The following is a 21,113-nucleotide window of genomic DNA, read 5'->3' as shown; positions in this document are numbered from 1 at the left end:
TAAACGCCACTGACATAGATAAGAATATACACTATAATATATTCTTATCTATCTCGGGGCTAGACGCTCGTTTTACGTTTGTTCTTTGGTTTTACTGACTACTACAACTACTACTGATAACTATATCGATTTCGTTCACAAATCAGTAATCGCTAATCACAAAAAATATTGTTTTTGGCGTCCTCTGCAAAGTGCAAACCGTACTTTGTTGTGTTTTGGTGTGTTTTTGTTGGCACGATTTAATATTTTTAATATTTAAATAGATATTTTCAATTTGTGTCTGAAACCATAAAACCGAAGCATAATATCTAACGTTGTTCCGGCTTTTGTCGAACGCAATATCTTATCGCATCGATTCTGTGGCTGCTTCCGTTTACAATGAGAAAGTATTAGATTTATTTTCCAAAACCAAAATTTGAGGTAAGGTCTTAATTACAATATATTAATATTAATATAGAATATAACGTTGTTGAGTAGAAACAAATTGTACAACAATAATATAATTGCATCGAGCAATTAACATTTTTGAACATTTGTAGAAAAGTTTATCGATGGCAAGATAATATTATATTATTGTGTACGTATGTATCTAGATATTTTTGATTTTAAAAAGACGTCGTACCAGCATGTGTTCTCTCCATCTTACTCACGTACGACACACCAAATTCACCAAATTTTCGTTCCGAGTTTCAATAGTATGTTGTTGGTTATGATATTAGAGTGAATTTACCTATCATACAATTGAATGGTAAGATTATTATCTAAAGTCCCGTGTAGGATTTTATTGATATTATTATTTTGAAGTGAGTTATGACTTTTTTGAAACTGTATATTTTGAAATCAACCTAAATTACCTAAAAATAATAATATCAATAAAAGCCTATGTTGGGCCCTAGATAATAGTTTGAATTTTATAATAGGTCAATTCACTCTTAATTCCTATTAAAAATAACAGTACTCTATTGAAACTCATGAACTAAAATTTTATATGTCGTACTTATGTAAGATGGAGACAATACATGCGTGTACAATGTCCTCTTAAGTCCTTGTTTTCCCAATATCAGCACGGGGCTTTAGAGCTGATCAACTTCATTGATACTTGATCCTGAAATTGAGAATATTATTTGTGTCTTAGCATTGTTTTATTTTACATTTTACTTTATAGCCATTGGGTACATAGGTATCTAAGGTATTGGGTACCTATTTAAACGCTTAAAATAAGTGAATAATTTGATAATCATATTTAAAAATTGATATACTTATTACTGAAAGTGTAATGCTATGATTACAGATAATAATCATCTAATACATTATCCTAATTTTATCTACCTATTTATATGTTTAATATATTGTGTAGTTTAGTATTGAAATACATGTGAATTATTAAAAATATGTAATTAAAATAACTTAATTTTTTTAAGTACTTTCAGAATATTTTGAATCATGGCTGACCAGGATGAAACTGTGTTAAAAAATGATAAGTCTAAAGAAAACGGTAAAATGAATGATAGTGTTCCAGAATTAGATGATACTGAACCACCAAAAGTTATAATAACTGCCCCTCCTACAATGTCTATAAAAATGATTAGTAATAAATTACAAAAGCCAAGTGATGAGTCTGATAACAAGGACTCAGATGATTGTCAAATTATCTTACCCAAGACTGAAATTATTGATATTACTGATGATATTTGCGATAAAGATGAAACTTTGGATGAAACTAATGAAATTGGTAAAGTTACAGTTAATTATGATGATATTAAAGATTCACAAACAATTATAACTCTAAAAGACGAGTCCAAAGAACCTGAAACAGAAGTGATATCAGAAGATGAAATGCCAGTTGACAATATGCCCGTTGATACTGAAGCTGTATCTGAAGATGAATTGCCACCAACCACTTTAGCTGACCAAACTGAAATAGTATCTGACGAAGAGCTCCCTAGTGAAAATGGTACAGCCAAAACAAAAAGATGTAAAATTCCCGAGGAAAAAGAAGATGATAATGAATCACAGCCTAAAAAAGTTAAAACTGAAGAAGTCAAACCAATTACTGAACTAGATAAGTTTTGGCAAGCTGTTAAAGATGACCCATCAGACTTTGCTGGATGGACTTATTTGTTACAGTATGTGGATCAAGAGAATAATGTTGAAAACGCAAGAGAAGCTTATAATAAATTTTTGGAACTTTATCCCTATTGTTACGGGTATTGGAGAAAATTTGCAGATTTTGAGAAAAGAAACAACAACAAAGATGAGTGTGAAGAAGTATTTCAACGTGGTTTGAGTGCCATACCACTTAGTGTTGATTTATGGATTCATTACATGACATACCTAAAAACACAGCATTCCGATGATGTGGATCGTATCCGTAGTAAGTTTGAGAAAGGCTTGAAAATGTGCGGACTTGAGTACCGTTCAGATCGGTTATGGGATCATTACATTAAGTGGGAAATTGAACAGAATAAGTTAATCAATGCTTTTAACATATATAGTCGTCTTCTTGCTACACAGACATTGGGCTATTTGCAACATTTTGAAAATTTTAAAGAGTTTGTGAACAAGAATGCACCTGATAAAATTTTAAATGCCAAGGAATATCTTGAATTAAGACAGCAAGTAACTGAAAGAATGAGGCTGAACGGAAATGGAGAACTGTTGACTGACGATTCTGCACCACCAGGAGAAGAAGAAAACACTTTCTTATCTGATGTGTCAGAAAAAGAATTGACATTATTGAAAGAAACTATCATTGAATCAAAACAAAAAATTCATAAGGAAACCGGTAAAGAAATAGCTAAGCGTCAGGCATTTGAAGAAAGTATCAAGAGGCCTTATTTCCACGTAAAGCCTTTAGAAAAGTGTCAAATAGAAAATTGGAAAAATTATATCGCGTTGGAGAAAGAAGCTGGGGACCATCAACGCATTGTTGTTCTGTATGAAAGATGTCTAATACCGTGTGCTTTGTATGAAGATTTTTGGTTAAGTTATTTGGACTATTTAGAATCTTTAGATTTTGATGTAAGCGATTTATTAAAAAGCTTATATTTACGTGCCTGTTTGGTTCATCATAGAAAGTCACCAGAATTACATTTAAAGTGGTCAGCTTTTGAAGAAAGCAAAGGTAATTTGGATAAAGCCGCTGACATTTTGAAGAACCTTGACGACGCCGTTCCACATATGTTGCAAGTTATTTACAGGCGCATTAATTTGGAAAAACGGAGGGACCAATTAGATAGAGTATGTGAATTGTATGAACATTATATAAATACTTCTCATACAAAGTTCCTTACATCTAACATTGCTATAAAATATGCGCGTTTCCTTTGGAAGTGTGCAAGTAAAATTGACAAAGCCATTGAATTGATTGCAGAAATAATAAATAAAGACAAAGACAATATGCAAGATAATGCTAGACTATTGTTACAACTTGTTGAGCTTAAAATGAGTGTAAAGCCATTAAACGAAAAATCAGTTATCCAAATATTTGATGAAATATTATCAATGAGCAGTGTCAATTTAGAGCAAAAAATATTGTTTTCTCAACGTAAATTGGAATTTATTGAGGATTACACTTGTGATTACACATCATTACGTAAAGCCACCAACGAGTTCAAAAGTTACACAGAGTTGCTCGCCAAAGAGAAGAAAAAAGCTTTAGCAGCAGTCGAGGAAGAAAAATCTCGACTCGAAAAAGAAATGAAAGCGAAACAGGCACAAGAGATTGCAGCATCCTCGAATTCTCAGACTGCAACTACCAACTATCAACCATATAATTCAACTGGATATTACCCTCAACAATACGCCACTGGATACAACCAGGCAGCTTATCAACAGTACGCTCCTACTGGACAAGATTATTCATATCAGTATCAAAATTGGAGCTACCCTCAAGCAACAAACTACAATCAGACATGGGGATCGTACAATTACAGTGGAACTGGAAGTGGTGGAAGCGGAGGATATTAATGTACAGAGTTAACATTCTTTAAGTCAGACAAACAAGTTAAAAAATAACTGTTTAAATAAAATATTTATGTATAATATATACAGTAGAAAACATCAATAGTATAAACAATTATGTCATAAAAAATAATAAATACATATGAAAAATCACAGTTTTTTTTTCAACTTAATTATTTCAAATATGTTTTCCCAAAAGTGTATACTGGAATCATTAATTAGGCCATTAACCATGTGTGTATTATCGCCGTCTATTGATAAGTATTTGGGATTGTCCACATTTGTATTATCCCACACAATGTTCAAATCTGGTGAATTTGGATTTCTAAAATTAAAACAAATCAAACAAGTTTATAAAACATTGTCAACTGCTAATTTCAATGTACCAATATGTATATTATACATTTAAGCAAAATTAAATTAAATTATTAATTTGATGACAGAGTTCATTCATTTATTAACATACCCCGTTTTTGCAAAATTGGACCACAGCTTACTCATTGTTCTGCACATTCTGTATTCTGGGGTATTAGCTTTGGGCAAGAATCCAAACAATTGTCCATAAAACAAATAATTTAATTCGTCTGCGTGACATGCACCTATGAATTTTATTATTTTATTATTGTTAATTTTAGTTAAATAGAAGTTAACAAATTCACATAATAAAAAATGAATAATTGGTACTTTACCTTTTAAGGAATGAAATATTGGCCGTGTAGCGAATAGGAGTTTTTTGCAAGCGTTGAGTTCTCCATCGTATTTAAACTCATAGTTGTATATTGGTGTTCCATCTTTTTTAAGTAAATTATTAAAACCACGATAAAAGTCTTTGGTAAAAAATACATCGCTAAACAACTGAAAAATGTATAATTAATTTCATTAGTTTGTAATACATAAAAATATCATATGGAATCTAATAAAACTCCATGAACATTTGTATGGATTCATCGATAATAAAACAGGTATTCCAATGAAAAAAATAAAAATTAGTAAAACCTACTTACACGGCATGTATTTTCCAATTTAGTTATATCACTAGATAGTTCGTGTTCGCTGAAATAAAAGTTCTTTATTTTTTGAATGATTTCTTCAGTATAATCATTTTCAAATAATTTACTAATCTCTTCTAATTTGTGAAACTCAAGTAACTTTCCTAATTTGTGTTCTGAAAACAAAAACCTTAATTATTATTTATGTTCAATAAAGGTTTACCTTTTTATTTAAATGGCCATAAAAAATAAACTTAATATATTTAAGGTCACTGCAAGAACAGGCATTTATAGTATTTATTTAAATTTAAAACAAAAAAAACAACAGTGACAGCAATCATTTTCTTTGATATTTTGTCCCACCTTGCACGTTCATTAAAATTTAAGGAGAACTATATGTATGTAATATTTATAACTGTTTCCTTAAAAAAAATATATAAATATAAATGATACATCCAGTTTGATTAATAACTTTTACTTTTTTGGGAAAACAGAATAGCTTATATTGTTTTGGAATATTATCTGTCTAACAAGAATAATTGTCTCATTTATGGGTTCATTACAAGTTAATAGACCAATTATGGGCCACTAAAAGTTAAGAGACCAATCATGGGGCACTAAAAAAATGTTTAAGGAACCATTATCTCAATATTGATTCATTAAATGTTTGGGAATTGTGTATGCAACATGACATAAAAATATTTAGTGACTATTGTTATAATAATTTTACATAAAATTTATCCGAAATTACGTGTGTTCATCATTTTTGTTTAGTTAAATATATGGCCATAGATTTGGTAATTCAACTAAAAAATAATTTGCCTCCAAACACTATCATTCCTTCCATATCGTTAGTTCCAGTAATTATGGGTACTGGTGATGCCGATTTGATTAAAATGTCTGGATGAACAGGTATAAATCTGTCACTAACGGCTTCACTTTCGATAGTTGGAACAAACTGGAAATTCAGCAAATCCCTTTGGCCCTTTTAAAAATTAAACAAAATAAAATAAATATTAAAAGTGTTTATAAAAATCAATTTTATAAATCAAAAAGATCTAGATCAATTTATGTTTGTATCAATAATATCAGTGTTAAGATATATAATTTATGATGGAAAACAAAAATTCACAAAATTGAAAAAAAAAAATTTTTTGGTTAGAAATTACAATTTAGAAGTTTAAAACAGTTTTTCTTATCAAATTATTGAATTGAGGAGCATAAAACCCAACAAAGTAAACTAGCCAATGTATGTCTGGCATTCATTATAGAATGTATACATAAAGTAAGTAATTAATTTACTATCACACGTACTTTACATTTTATCTTCAATGTTGTACATTTAACTAAATCGATTGCTGGAATATTTAGTAAATATTTTACTATTTCTTTAGGATCGTCTTTTTGACATCCCAATTTATCGGCCAACTTAAATGCTACTTCTGTGTGTCTTTCATTAAAAGCCCATGGATTAAAAACACACCCACTTTGCATTATAGCTTTGTTAAATGATCCTAAAATAAAAAGAAATAAAAAAGTTATTTAATATGTTCTGTTTAGATTATTATTAAAATAGTGATTTCACAGACAAAATCAAATTCAATATACATGAATAGTAAAATCCAACTTATTTTTTAAATGATAATTCAAATGTAATTGTACATTCAATCATGTTTAATGATGATAATAACAATACAAATTAAAATGTAATAATACAAAATGTTATGTTTACTACAGACTATAAAATACAAAAGCATACCTACAATTAATTTAAAAATTCTAAATTCTATAAGTTATAATACTAGAATAATGAAATCAATGATTACTGAATTCTAAAATGCTAAATAACTATTTCAGAGCACATGTATTTCAGTATTGATGCATACATCACAATATGTAAATATATAATTTTATCTGAATTATTAATAAAACTCATAAAAGGCATAATTTATTTTCTTAAAGATGTTCTCGGGGTTTCCATAGGATTCCGATTTGTACGATAAAAGTCTATGGGCATTTAAAATTTTTTGTTTTAGTTAACTGGATTTAGAAAAAAAAAACAGCATTTTAATTTAGATTTGAATAATTTTTACTTATAATTTATTTGAATCATTCCTATTCAACTTTTAAGGTAATTAAAAAAAATATGAGCTTAATCCCTGTAATAAGTAGGTATATTACCTAAAAGCCACAAATTAATTTGAATTGAATCCTGGTATATAGACTACGGTTCGCTGAAATACAAACAAAGCTCTATAGAAGTACTATACAGCACTTCACTATACATAGCTGTACACAAAATAAATTAATAACTAACCTGTAGATAGTGGAGAAAGTAAATGACAATGAACAGAAGCAGACCCTGCACTTTCTCCAAAAATGGTTATATTGTTAGGATCACCTCCAAATGCTGATATATTGGCTTTTATCCATTTAAATGCAAACAATTGATCTTTCAAGCCCATATTACCAGGACATTCATCAATCCCAAAGTTCAGAAATCCTAAGAACAAAATCTGTATTCAATTTTATTCACAACTTGTTAACTACCTTTATAAATTGAAATATCCTACCAGTAATTAATTAATACAATTAACTAGATTTATGTATATTTACCTAGGACATTTAATCGATAGTTGATCGTTACAACAATTACATTTTCATCGAGCAAATAATCAGGAGAGTAAAAATCTAACGATCCAGATCCATAATTAAATGCTCCTCCGTGCACAAATACCATAACAGCTTTTTTTTCATTTACTTCCTCCTGGTAAATTACAAAAAAAAAAAATATTATTACCCTATAATCTATATAAAATAACAAAATGCTTCTACAACCTGTGGCACAAATATGTTTAGATACAAACAATCTTCACTTCCAATAATTTTTTTGGTCATGAAAACATCATACTGCATACATACTTTACCACATGAAAATGCTTTAAAAATGCCAGACCATCCTGGATGTTTGGCAGGAGGCTAAAACAAAATTAGGTACATTTAAATATTAATATTTTAGCTAATTATTTTTTGAGTAAAAATATGGGACATTTATGTAATTAAATTTTAAATGTTATAATTTATTTTGATGAATATAAAATTACTACCTATCAATTTTGGAATAAGATATAACTAATTATATTTTCATATTATAATTATTCTGGTTAAAAGCAATATATATATATATGTATTATATATTGTTGAAATTATATACTATTAAAAATGTTCACCTTGAATCGTAAGTCTTCAATAGGTGGTAAAGCATAGGGTATGCCTAGAAAACTGACATACGATTTATTTGATAATCGTGTTTTGTAGTGAAGTCCTTGTAAAGTGCCTTGTTCAAGGACGACTGTCATTTTCTTTCGGGGCTAAAAAAAAAATTGAATAATTTTATTATAAAATAGGTAAGTATAATAAGCGCCATAATAATAAATATATGTATATGCAAATAAATAAGACAATAAATAATTGCCTTAAGATGTATGGATTGGTAGAAATTATTAATATTCTCAAACAGTTCTTACATTTTTAAACAAAACATTAAAACACCTAACTTTTCAATTATAATTTGAAGAATCATAAATCAAAAATCAAAATACATTTCATTTGTGTGTGAATGAATGTATAGTTAGTATTTATTGTAGGTTTGTAACAAGAGCGTTAACATGGGTCGGTAATTTCTTTCATTAATTCGGTAGGTATACTCTTTATATTATAGCAGTGTTTAAGCTTTAATCATTGACATAATTGTGTACATAAATCAAAACCATTATTCATTGTGACTAGTTTGATATTTGTAAATATAACATGTGTTGCACCTATAGATGTCTGTCTGTCTATAAAAAGAATAAGTACTACTGCAAGTACTTAGTAATGGTAATGGAACATTGGTATCATTAATTAATAATCCAACTCACAAGATTAATGATCTACCTTCAGTAACACTTCAGAGTTCAATGCTTTTAAAACTCTTAGATTTAAGTGCCAACCTATACCTCAAGCAATAAAAATTAAATGCAATTCTCATTTATGTGTCTACTGGAAATTCATATAAAAACTTACCTAAAACTAGTATCTAATTTTTTAGCTAAGCTATTGACATAAAAAAAACCATTGAGTTGATTTAAAGTAAACATAATACATATCAACAAAGTAAACTATATAACAAAATAGGTATTGGATACTTAAGTTGTAAATTTATAATACCTAAATTATACTATGGTAGATATTGTCAATAATTGGGCTTGAGTGCTTGAGCCTTGATCAGTTATTTTTTTAAATAAAACACTAGATAAAATATTTAATAATATGATGATTTACAATAATATTAAATAAGTACCTATTTTGTTTTGTTTTATTAAATTCGTAATTCATTATATTATTTACGTTCAACAGGTGCCACTGTAAAAGTGTTAAAACTAAAACTGGTTTTTTACCGTTATCACAATTTAGTTTTTATCTGAATTTTTTTATCAATTCCGTAGATAGTAGACATTGATGATAATAATAATAATATTTTATTTATAATTTTAATGTAAACGAATGAATTACAATCTATCATCCGCATAAATGAAGACTTTGACTTTTAAGTTTTAGGTAATAATGCAATATCATTTGTAGGCTCTGGATTTCAATGCAAAGCTCAATTTGTTTCGTATTTTTCTAGAATATTGTATTCCAAGTAAATGAATCCACACTTTGATTTATGTAACACTGTAATCTGTAGCAGATATTTCAAAAGTGAAACTTTTATTTGCATTTTCTAATATTTTAGGTACTCAATTTAATAATTTTTAGGGTATATTTATATATATTTCAAATGTTTAGTAGGTATGTAATTAGGCAAGAACTTCATTAAAAATATTATCTCATTAAATTAGGCTTAGTGCAATGCTTACAATTTAAAAGTTATAAAATAAATTAACTTAGAACTTATAATAATCACAGTTTATTTTATTGTACGTTTAGAATGAATACAGTAGGTACTCAAGCAACAAGAAGATGTTCACTGATAAAACTACCATTTATGAATAATCATTCATTTCTAATTTTTGCGATAGAACTTTATTTGTTGAACATGTTTAATATTTGACTGTCTTGTTATAAATCCACGTGTAACATTGTAAATAATGGTATCGAAGCTACAGTTAATTTATAATTAATAATTAATATTAGTGCAAATTGTTGTGTTAGGCATTGAATTTTAAGAGGGGAACATTTAACCTGTGTTTGAGCTAAGAGTTTATTTTCTTATTTTAATTTTGTGATGTTTCATGTCATTGTTTTTGAAGGGCTGAAAATCATTTTTGGCTTTTGTTTAGATCATTTATTGATAGTTAGTAGGACATTTTTAATCCAGCCATCCAGGCCTTAATCATTAAGTATAGTTAGGTATGTAGGTCACACGAATAGATGATCGCGGGTATCGTGAACATTTTGTTTTTAAATTATGAATAATATGCTCAACCATATGATTATATCAACTAAAAAATGACCTACGTAATTATTAAAACAATTATAATTTAACCGCTAACGGTAATCGTAGATAATGTTAAACTTTATGTTATAATCGTACTAGGTAGGTATGATAAACAAGAGAATATCATTAGAACTACAGACCATATCGACCATATCGACTACTGCAGGTTGCGGTAAATATAGGTAGGATGGTATAACCGTGTAGGTAGGTAACCTAGAACTCGGAGCACTCGAAATTGTTTCGAATAATTATTATTTTTGGACCGTTGTTATTTTTCGACACGTTTTCGATCTTCATGGACTTATAATTTATATAATAGTAGCGGAACGCACTTTATTGACAAGTAGATGTATCATAAAAGTATTATTATCGTTATTAATTACTATGTATACCTGCTTATATTATATTGGTTCTTGCATAATATCGGTGTTGGACTAGACGGTCTTTGGCCCAGAGCTATGCATATTATTTTGGTTTTGGAAATAAATACCGTAAATGTTATTTTGCACGGCTATACCCACTGGGCTACTCCTCGTGCGTATCCCTGAACCCATCACGATGGGTGGAGCGAGGCGCCTTCTCCGCAAGTCCGACGACTGAGTCGACTGATTTGGTTCAATTCTACAATCGAATCCGCCATTGTGGCAGTATACCTATATGTACATCATGTGTCACGTGCTTACATATTATTATTATTATTATAATAATCACACGAGTACAATAATTATATTATCCGTCAGCAATGACCGACTTGATGATGTTGTATAATAATATGTTGCTAAGGCCTAAGGATATTATAATATGATCAATTAGGTAAATTACGTATAGCGTGGTATACTAAAATATCCATTAGGTGGGTGCCTATGACCTACCGCTGTAGACATTTTACCGCTACATTACAAAACATTTCATCTGGAAACAAATTGAAACTATATAATCATTTATTATAAACGGCTCAAATAGGAGGCTAGAAGGCTTAGACCCACAAATCTACTCAAAGTCTCCTCCCCCAAAATCAATAGTCTTCATCGGGTAAGTGCAGCTAAGTAAATATCGTTTTTAAATTTTTTCTATAAGTTTGTAGATCGATAACAATAAATATAGTTGGAGGGTAGCCTACACGTTTTATTTAATCTTTATACTGGAGGAGGGGGGCTTAAGTTACCACTAAAAATTGATCTATTTGAAGGTTACATTTATTTAATTTACTCGTAACATTAATTTATTTGGTAAAAATAGTACCACAATCTTTATTAATATGTGTGAGACCTATTTCCATAAGTATGCATAGAGAATTCTTTTTGTTGAGTTCTACAAGCAGATAAGTAACAGTGGATTATACCAAAAAATAAAAATAAAAATTATGCTAAATAACGCGAAAATAGTAATTTTGGATATTATAACATGTATGGACAATATATATCTGATGTGATAAAATATATTATGTTTAGTAAACAGCGTGTGTTTACGCGGTTAATAATTAATCGATGATCGGACATTCGGACATAATATCTCCTCGTCTCGTTTTTCCTTTCTCATTCCTCCGGATCACCTTGGACGATTACCACTATTTGTCGAAAACGAATCGTACAGTAATAATATTCGTACTAGTACGTGAATTTGAGTAAAAAATTAAAGCCAAGGTAAATTTATAATATCTTCTCTGTTATGATACTTGTAAAAACGGTCACTGATATTATGTACACATGTAAGTAATACGTTACATAAATATATAATAGCCATCATGTTATGTATAGCTATAGACGTTCTCATGTGGACATATATCGCAACTGTGCCTACATAGTACATATCTATTATACAATATATTATACTTTGTCAAATGTTAACAGCATTCAGTATAGGTAAATTTATATTTATATTATGTAATTACTTTATGTATATAATGTACCTATATAATATATTCATATAAGTAAGCATCTTGTTAAGTATACAAATACATTTTTTTGGTAATTTATATTGGTATAGGCGTTTAAAAAGTAGCATTTTTGAAATATTTATTAAGTGTATTAAGTGTATTTATGACTAAAAATATAAAATTCTACAACGATTTGTTCTCTACAGGTATACTTAGTACTTAGTATCTACTTAGTTAAAAAAAAAAATTATTGTAATTTGATATGTACCTTTATTGCTCAAAAAAAAAAATAAGATCCAGCTGAACAGTTTTAACAGACAACAGTTTAGAAAAGTATACTTGAAAAAAAAATGTATTATACTTATTTATTTTAAAAAAATTATTGGAAGATAAATTTAAATATAAATATAAAAATATTTCTTCTACGAGAATATCATCTGGTATTTTCCTGAGTTAATGCATTACACTTTCGTCTTCGTTAGTTTGTCACTCATACCAAAAATATTTGGAACAATATCTTAAAATATTTTAAAACCAATCGTTCATGTATGGTTTTTAAACGACTTCAGTTATGAGGAAGATCTAAGAAAACTAAGTTAAATAAAATTCAAATTTCTCAAAATATAGACCTTATAGAAACTGACTAATGATTCACTTTGTATTTAAATTATACACTTCATTAGGATATCAGTGTATACCTCATGTCAGAAGAACCTAAATGCTTAAATCAGCTTTACCACAGTGGCTTAATTTGCTACTTCTGTATACCTACTATCCTAATCCACTTGACCACTTGGCACTTATGCCAGGCTAAGTCAGTATACAGTGAATTAATGGTCCCTTATCTTAACATGATTTAGGGACCTATTGCAAGTGTTTGGTCCATAACATTTTTTTTGCGAAATTACTAAATGACTAAATTGTTTAGTATCAGTCCATCACTGACATGTCATTAATGGATGCACATGGCTATGTCCAGCAAAATTGCTTTTTAAAATAATTTCCTTATCGTAAATATAACTATAAGAGAAAAAACTGATGCCTTTTGGAGGAACACAGCCAAAATCAGATCAATATAAACACACAAATACCTATATATATATATTCCGTTTAGATATAAATACCTAGATATAATAATATCATATCCCCATTATATAATACACATTAATAATTAATTATTTTGAATGATTTCAGATTTGTGACTGTAATTAATGAACATATAGAGTTTATAGAGCTTTATTAGAGCTTCTAATATAGAGGTACTTTTATTAAACAGTTATAAGCTAGGTACCATTACTTAAATAGATATTAAATCATTTGACATATTAATATACCTATTACACTGGATGATACATCTGCATGCTCAACCCCCTGGCTCCTTTTATTCTTTAATAATGTATTATCAAGACATTAATTCAAATTCTGATATTTGTGATTTATATATACATTTAAGAGCCACATTTTTTAAAACACAAATTTTGTGTCGGAACAAACTTTTTTTTCAATTATAAATATATGCATTATTTAAGTGGAGACTGTCTGACATCCTAAATTTCGAAAAATATATTTTATATATTTTTACATTAGTAATACATGAGACGGCCTTAGAACGTAGGTAAGTTGTACTAATATTTTGAAAATATTATTAACTACATATATAGTTAATAATAATATAGGTACACAATGGCAAAAACGTGCTCACCATAAAAAATGAATGTGGCTTTATCCCAAACTAATTTTTTTTTAAATTATAATAAAAACGATTTATATAATGAGAAACCTATTTTCAAAATGTTTGACTATTACAAACAGCATAAATTATTTTATATTAAGTCAAAACAACCGCAATAATAAGTAATAACTGTGTTAAAAATCTGTGCAGTTTAATGGGGTTTTAAGATAGGGTAATAGTATATACTCGTACGGGCATTTACTTTATCACAGTAAACGCCGTGCAGGATCAGCTTGTAAACCGTCAATTTATATTCAAAATATGAATTCTCAGCATTTCTCGTTTATTAGGTAACTATAATATTAAAATAGTAACATATTATTATAATATGTACCTACATTGTAGTATTGTACCCAATTGTCAAATGTCATAATTTATTATTTTAAAAACAACTTTTGGGTCTTCTAATTTCTAAGGCACTACAGCCTGCATTTCACTAGTAAAACAACTCTCTTAGGTCTATTACGTCCGGTTTAATTAAAACGTCGTATAAGGTATTTAATGTGAGATTTAGATCAGATAAGTATAGTAGATATTATATAGATGTCGTGTGTAATAGGCAGTTATATAATTTATTTACGAATTACAACATTTTCAGTTTCGTTTGGCGTCCAAAACTTTCCTTAAATACGCTAATGTTTGTATTTTTGCGGCTTCAAAATGTAGAAACGAAAATAGTGTTGTAAAATATAGATGATATAATAATTATTTTATTTTAAAGTGTTCGCCGCATCAAAGTTTGGATGAGGTGATATATTAAACTTCTACAATTTGCGACAAAAGTGAATGAAAAAATAAACTTATAGTGACATTTTATAGTCCATTGGATATGATAAATAAACACGATGGCAATATAATATTATAAACCGTTTTTAAATGTGGAAGAATATAATCGGCACGTGTAGAACTGGGTAGAACAATATTTAAATAGAATTGTTAAACATTAAAAATTGGCTCTAGTAGTCTAGTCCAGGGGTTCCCAAACTGTAGGTCGTGACCCAAAAGTGTGTCTCGATTTTATTTTTGGTGGGTCGTGTTATATTTTTAAATAATACATTTTTTCAATCATCTTTTACTTTTTTTTGATGTTCAAATTCAGTTTTATCATCAATCGTTATCCGTGAGTGTGACGATTACGAGTTTACTGCGACCGTGTCAAAACAACACAACCAGAATAATAGTTATTGAAAAGATAGCGATGTATTTGAAAGAAATTAGTAGGTGAAACGCTCAGTAGTAACGTTCATAACTATTGATTATTTTTATTAACACAACACACAAGGAACATCGAATACAATACACGTACTCTGTTTTATATTACCTTTCCTCAAATAAATTCGATTTTTTTGTACTATTGTATAACTATATGGACAAAAGGTTAAACAAAAAGTCAAAAAGGAACAGAGAAAATATCTGTGTCAACGGTTAAAAAATAAAAATAAATTACGATGAGCCTTTAACAAGTTCTTCTCAGTCAAAACCAAAAAAAACTTTCAGAAAATATTTTTCTGAGTACTTGCAAATTGGATTTTCATGGAATGGAGACAAAGAATATCCACGACCACAATGTGTTATTTGTGGATACGTATACTTGCAAAGTTGCAAATGAGAGTATGTGACTGAATAAACTACATCGTCATATTGATACAAACTATCCAAAAATGATGAATATCTCGATTTTTATAAGAGAAAACTAGAATTTCTAAAAACATAAAAAATTTTTATGGTAAGTAATTGATCTACGAAACAGCAAAAAAGTCATTGATATTATTGCGGGTCTCCAAAATAAACAAAATTTCCAAATTGGGTCTTGCAATAAAAAGTTTGGGAATTTCTGGTCTAGTCATTATAGTTAATTTGTATAATGCTACCATAGTGATTTACTGGATACGGTTAAATGGATCTTAAAAATAAAGTTTGAGTGAATAGATTATTATTTATAGTGCAAAAAAATCGGTTCTAGTTTATAGGTACCTCGTATTTTTACTAAACCTGAAAAAAATGTTATAATACTGCTAATATAATCAATGGTGGGTGCTATTTTGACAATAAAGCTCCTTCGTAGGTATACTGATCATGAACAAATTGGGGTAAGAACATAATCAACCTATTTTTTGGTCATGGGTAGTCTACATCTGTGGTTGGAGTTCAACTTTCAGTTCTACGTAATAACGGATATCTAAGTAATTTATGAGAAAAAAATAGTTGGGAATATACATCAGCTCACAAGCGCCCACTCCCTTTAAATCCACCACTGAATAAAGTCACACTTTGTCATATATAGCACTTTACATATTTTAATACCCAGTTGTGCCCGTTATAGGTACCTAGTGATTTGTGGTATTTTTTTCTTATTCCACATATTTTTCAAGCTTCAAGTCTCATTATCCCGCCTTGCCCACTTCTTCTTACACTTAATATATAAAAGTTCTTTTATTGTTTACTAAACGTATGCACATTCAGTTCTTCACTGAACACCCATACACAGTTATATTATATATACCTACCTACGCAATACGCATGAAAATATACACCTGGTATGGTCTACTCCAATTAGTAAGTATTATAGAACTCGAGTTGTATCTAATATATTTTATTCACTATTTGGTATAATTGTTCACTATACACAATACTTAATTGTTTATGCTATAATTATTAATAAGTAACCAATTGTACGTCATAATATGACGGATACACTATTAGACACGTATAGAATGAATGTTGTACTTTTATAATAATATTATCTACACGGCTACACGTGATGTATACACTTAACATTAAATATTATAGGTAGGCTATACGTCATTATACAATAAATAGGTGCTGCAATATTATTCGATTTAGGCGGCAATACAGCCAATAATGTAGTATAAGTATAGCCAAATAGGCAGAGAGAGGTATGCCTAATAACGAGTTCGTGCTACACACAAACATTTTATAAGTTATAAGACTAGAAGATTGAAAAATAGAATTACTTTCTATTTTACCAAGAAATACAAAAATATGCAAAATTTATTAGATAGTTTTTACAATCTTATATACGACGGATGTATCATGTTGTGTTTATATTGTAAAAGATATATATGTATATTATAACGTCCTCACAACAGTCAAAGCAGGTACAAGGATGAATAAAATATAACTTATGAGCACTCGACCTCCCGCCTCAAACTCCCATAGATACTAACTACCTATAGTTGTTTAAATATATCGAAGATAATTTTAAAAATGGTGCACCTAATCCTTTATATTTTCTTTTTTTCGTTGACGGCAGTAGGTAGGTACCTTCAAATTTGTACATTAGATCTTCTATCATTGATCATGGTGCCGTACGATATTACCGATGTTACGTACATATACGTATTATATAAATGCCTCAAACGTAGGTAGACTGATAGGCACAATGTCGGTTGCATGAACTTTCATAGAACATTTAACGAATTAATAGTGAGTTAATGGTCCCTTAAATATAATTTAGTGACCCACGATTGGCCCATTAAATTTTATTGAAACATTAAATTAATCAATTTTTTATGCAGCCCGGTACTGGTCTCGGACAACATAAAAAAATCGTTATCACCGCGGCTGACTATCTTGGGCGGCGGAGATAATAAATCAGATGTTTTGCCATATCTCCTAGTGCGTTATTAATTTTTTCAAGCGAGAACTGAGTGTCTGTGTATAATTACGATAATGATAATAACAATATGAGAGATGCTTCTTTGAACGTGTCCGTAAGACCGTAACCGTAACGAAACGCTTTGATTTATATTATTATTATTATCGGGGCAGTAAGTAATATAATACAACACCAGTATAAATATTGATAAGGCCGTATAGGATCGTCTCTGGCATTTTAAACACCCTTCGAGTTGTGACGATAAAATAAAATAATAATGGTTGTCACGTTAGGCGGTCAGACAGCGTTTCAGCGGGTAACAAAATCGATAGGATTATGTATTATAATCGAATATAATAATATAATAGATCGGTATACGGTACAACGTATAATAATAACAATAATTTCAGTATGATGTTATGCTTACAATGATGCTGGTCAAAAACACTATCAGCTTGTTGAACACGACAGTCACCCCGATGCGGAATATGATGAACGTTGACGACAATCTGCCCATGATATTATTGGGACACTAGAGAGTATCCAAGTATTTTAATATTATTATATTTTGATACCGTGCGGGCGGGCGCACAACTGCGGTGGACCGACGCGAATGACGACGGCGGAGAACCGAACCACGGCAGGCAGATGCACTCACTGTCACAGGATCCGTGTCGAATGTCGACCATGCGCGGCATTTCTCCCCTTCCACTGCACTGCCACGGCCACCGCAAACGATATTTTTGTTATTATCATCATTATTGTACACTACTGCACTAGGTATGGACATTTACTCTCAGGTAGGTAGGCACCTAGATGGTATAGCATAACATTATTATTAATTTTAATCTATTCCGCCGTTTCGCTCGGCGTGTTCGCTTTTCCTTGAAAAAATCATCTCAAATATAGCGAAAAATGCAAATCAAAAACCAAGTCTGATTTTTACCGGGTAGGTATGGGTGTATATACGATAACAAAAAAATAATATCGCGTTAAATACAGAAACGCTAGCAAAAAAAAATATTCATTTGAAATCAAACTGACTTGCATTTAGTGAACCGTGCAGGTACTCAATTCATCGGATATTCAATTCTTTCGTTTATTCTCCAGTAGCAGTAGAGTATCTTGAAACGTCTTGGTAGCCCTACGATGATGAAGTGGATGCTCTTCTTATACACACAAATTAAATTATTATACATGCATACTGATTAGAAAGAGTCTGATGTTAGAAGCTAATATTTAATAAAATAATCATCGTTACAATAATACCAATAATATTGTTTTGCTCATCATATATTTATTTTTAGAACAATAAAATTAAGTAGGTATACTTAAAATAGTAATAAGCTACTGTCGTACGTGTTACGCTTTTCGATGTATACGTGTATTATTATCATGCATTTAAAGCACCAATATATACAAAATTAAATACTGCAGAGTCGTCTATACTGTTTGTTTATTGGGTTACTTTTATTTTATTCTAAATCTAAGACAACCCGAAAACGGCAGTCTTGTTAAGAATACTTTTAAAATGTTTTTAGAAATAGTATTTAAATACTAAGTGCTATTAATTCGTATTTGAAAATTGTCTTTCAAAAGTATTTGAATATAATTATAAATACATTTTAAAAGTATTCAAAATACTTAGCAAGTACTTTTTTTGTATATTAAAATATTTGTACGTTTAATATTTAATGTATAGGTTTGAGTAGTAATGAAAAATTACCCTGAATTTGAAAAACCGAGTTCTTCATTAAACAACCTAAATTTTATGAAATTGTATAATCTCATAGAAGCATTATAAAATATTATTTTAAAATAGTAAAATACGAAGCAAAAATATTGGTCCTTGAAATACAACGATAAAAAGAAAAAAAATTATTTAGTATTCTGCAATAAAATGCAAAGAAAAGTATTTCTATAAAGTATTTAAAACACAACATACAAAAGTATATGGGTTAGGTATATAGGTATAGATAACTGTATAAGTATATTTGAATACTCAACATGACTGCAGGAAAACAGTAAATACGAAAACGACCTACCCTGTATCATAATGACATTGTAATATTTAATGCAATCACTAAATTATTCCAAGTAGCCATTAGACACATGCCTCGGGCCTAGGTCATGTTCGAAATTGGTTTAATTTATTCAAAACGGTCTCGCTTGTATGTCCGTATAGGACCGTGGTAGGTTATTTATAATATTATGACAGTAGATTAGGGTCTAAAAATATTGATATTTTCTATAGGTCTACTCAGAATTCGGAACACTATAATATTATATTTATTACTACCTACTGGGGTATTTAGTATATTACATACAAGGCAGTTGCAATTATGTATGCGCGTTGACAATTTTATTTTATATATATAACCTAACCTATTATAGAAATATTCGAATATACCATAGTTTAAATAGTTATATTAATTACTAAATAATGGATTCTAAAGAGTTCGTTAGTTTTGTAAGGGAAAACAATATAAGTAATATCATAAGTAATTATTATAAGTGAATAACTAATAACTTATAGAACTCTATAGGTAATATAATATACCTATTACTTACCTATATTATAATACGAATAATAAATAGTAATTAAATATAAACTCCCCTGTTACATTATATTATAACAACACTCATTTCAATTTGAGTTCATAATACATTACAATGATAAAATATATTTGTGTTATACAACAAACTCAAGTGTGGAATAATTGTTCTAGTTGAGTGGAATGGAGTGGCTCAGATGCGCGAAGTGGCTAATGAAATATCATGTATGAACACTATTCAGAATTTCAGCTTCTCATATTATCTAAACTTTTGAATACGGTTGTATAACCAGTTCAAATTACTCTTTCGAAAATCGAAATTATTCGATTTGAATGCATTTAAATCAACTGAATACAACATTCTGCAAACATTGGAATGCGAGGTAGAAAAATGTTTTTATGTTTCACACATAAAAAGTAAGTCAAAACTATGACAATACAACTATACAAATAGGGAGAATATAATTCGGTTACAAAAATTATTTTTGGAATGACTTCAAATCATGTAGGTATTATTTGCATTTCCAAAAATGTCAATAATTTTCGAGAAAAATTTTTTTTTCTTTACATAGTTGTAGGCTAGTTGTAGGTACAGCTATATGCTTTTAAACTGCAGAATTCCTTTGACTATTACGAATAATGACCTAATTTCTTATAGTCAAAATAATATAGTATAAAAACTGACCAATACACATTTTGAATAATAATAGGTAGATTTGTTTTTATGTTTGAAATTTCAAATCGTTAACGATTTAGAGTTTGTATACATAATATTATATTTTATAAGACTCCAGGAACGGAAAATATATGAAAATATTGCTACATCTCAGCTAAACGATAACATTTACATAAACATATTATATATATGTACATTCATTTATATTAAACATTTATACA

General features: G+C 29.2%; 2 protein-coding genes across 5 annotated transcripts; one reads left to right on the top strand and one right to left on the bottom strand.

The window, feature by feature from the left end:
• The first annotated feature begins 159 nt into the window (after positions 1-159).
• On the top strand, positions 160-4,120 carry LOC111027564 (pre-mRNA-processing factor 39-like). 2 transcript variants are annotated; one of them, XM_022305970.1, is made up of 2 exons: positions 160-420; positions 1,431-4,120. In XM_022305970.1, the coding sequence occupies exon 2, from the start codon at positions 1,444-1,446 to the stop codon at positions 3,967-3,969; it is 2,526 nt and encodes an 841-aa protein (XP_022161662.1). In that variant the 5' UTR covers positions 160-420; positions 1,431-1,443; the 3' UTR covers positions 3,970-4,120. The 2 variants fall into 2 exon arrangements, with proteins under 2 accessions (XP_022161662.1, XP_022161661.1); XM_022305969.1 differs by having other exon boundaries at positions 1,422-4,120.
• On the bottom strand, positions 4,019-18,334 carry LOC111027565 (esterase FE4-like). 3 transcript variants are annotated; one of them, XM_022305971.1, is made up of 11 exons: positions 18,089-18,334; positions 8,183-8,323; positions 7,791-7,931; positions 7,569-7,719; positions 7,270-7,455; positions 6,267-6,466; positions 5,775-5,937; positions 4,968-5,128; positions 4,653-4,818; positions 4,430-4,562; positions 4,019-4,288 (listed from the first exon to the last, which is right to left on the bottom strand). In XM_022305971.1, exons 1-11 carry the CDS (start codon positions 18,176-18,178, stop codon positions 4,114-4,116), a joined length of 1,707 nt encoding a protein of 568 aa, XP_022161663.1. In that variant the 5' UTR covers positions 18,179-18,334; the 3' UTR covers positions 4,019-4,113. The 3 variants fall into 3 exon arrangements, with proteins under 3 accessions (XP_022161663.1, XP_022161664.1, XP_022161666.1); XM_022305972.1 differs by lacking the exon at positions 18,089-18,334 and adding an exon at positions 9,162-9,300 and having other exon boundaries at positions 4,114-4,288; XM_022305974.1 differs by lacking the exon at positions 18,089-18,334 and adding an exon at positions 9,018-9,129 and having other exon boundaries at positions 4,114-4,288.
• Between the last annotated feature and the right edge of the window lie 2,779 nt (positions 18,335-21,113).

Source organism: Myzus persicae, unplaced genomic scaffold (assembly GCF_001856785.1).
Source record: "Myzus persicae strain clone G006 unplaced genomic scaffold, MPER_G0061.0, whole genome shotgun sequence".
Lineage (NCBI taxonomy): Eukaryota > Metazoa > Arthropoda > Insecta > Hemiptera > Aphididae > Myzus > Myzus persicae.
This window is presented reverse-complemented; position numbering and strand designations above follow the sequence as displayed.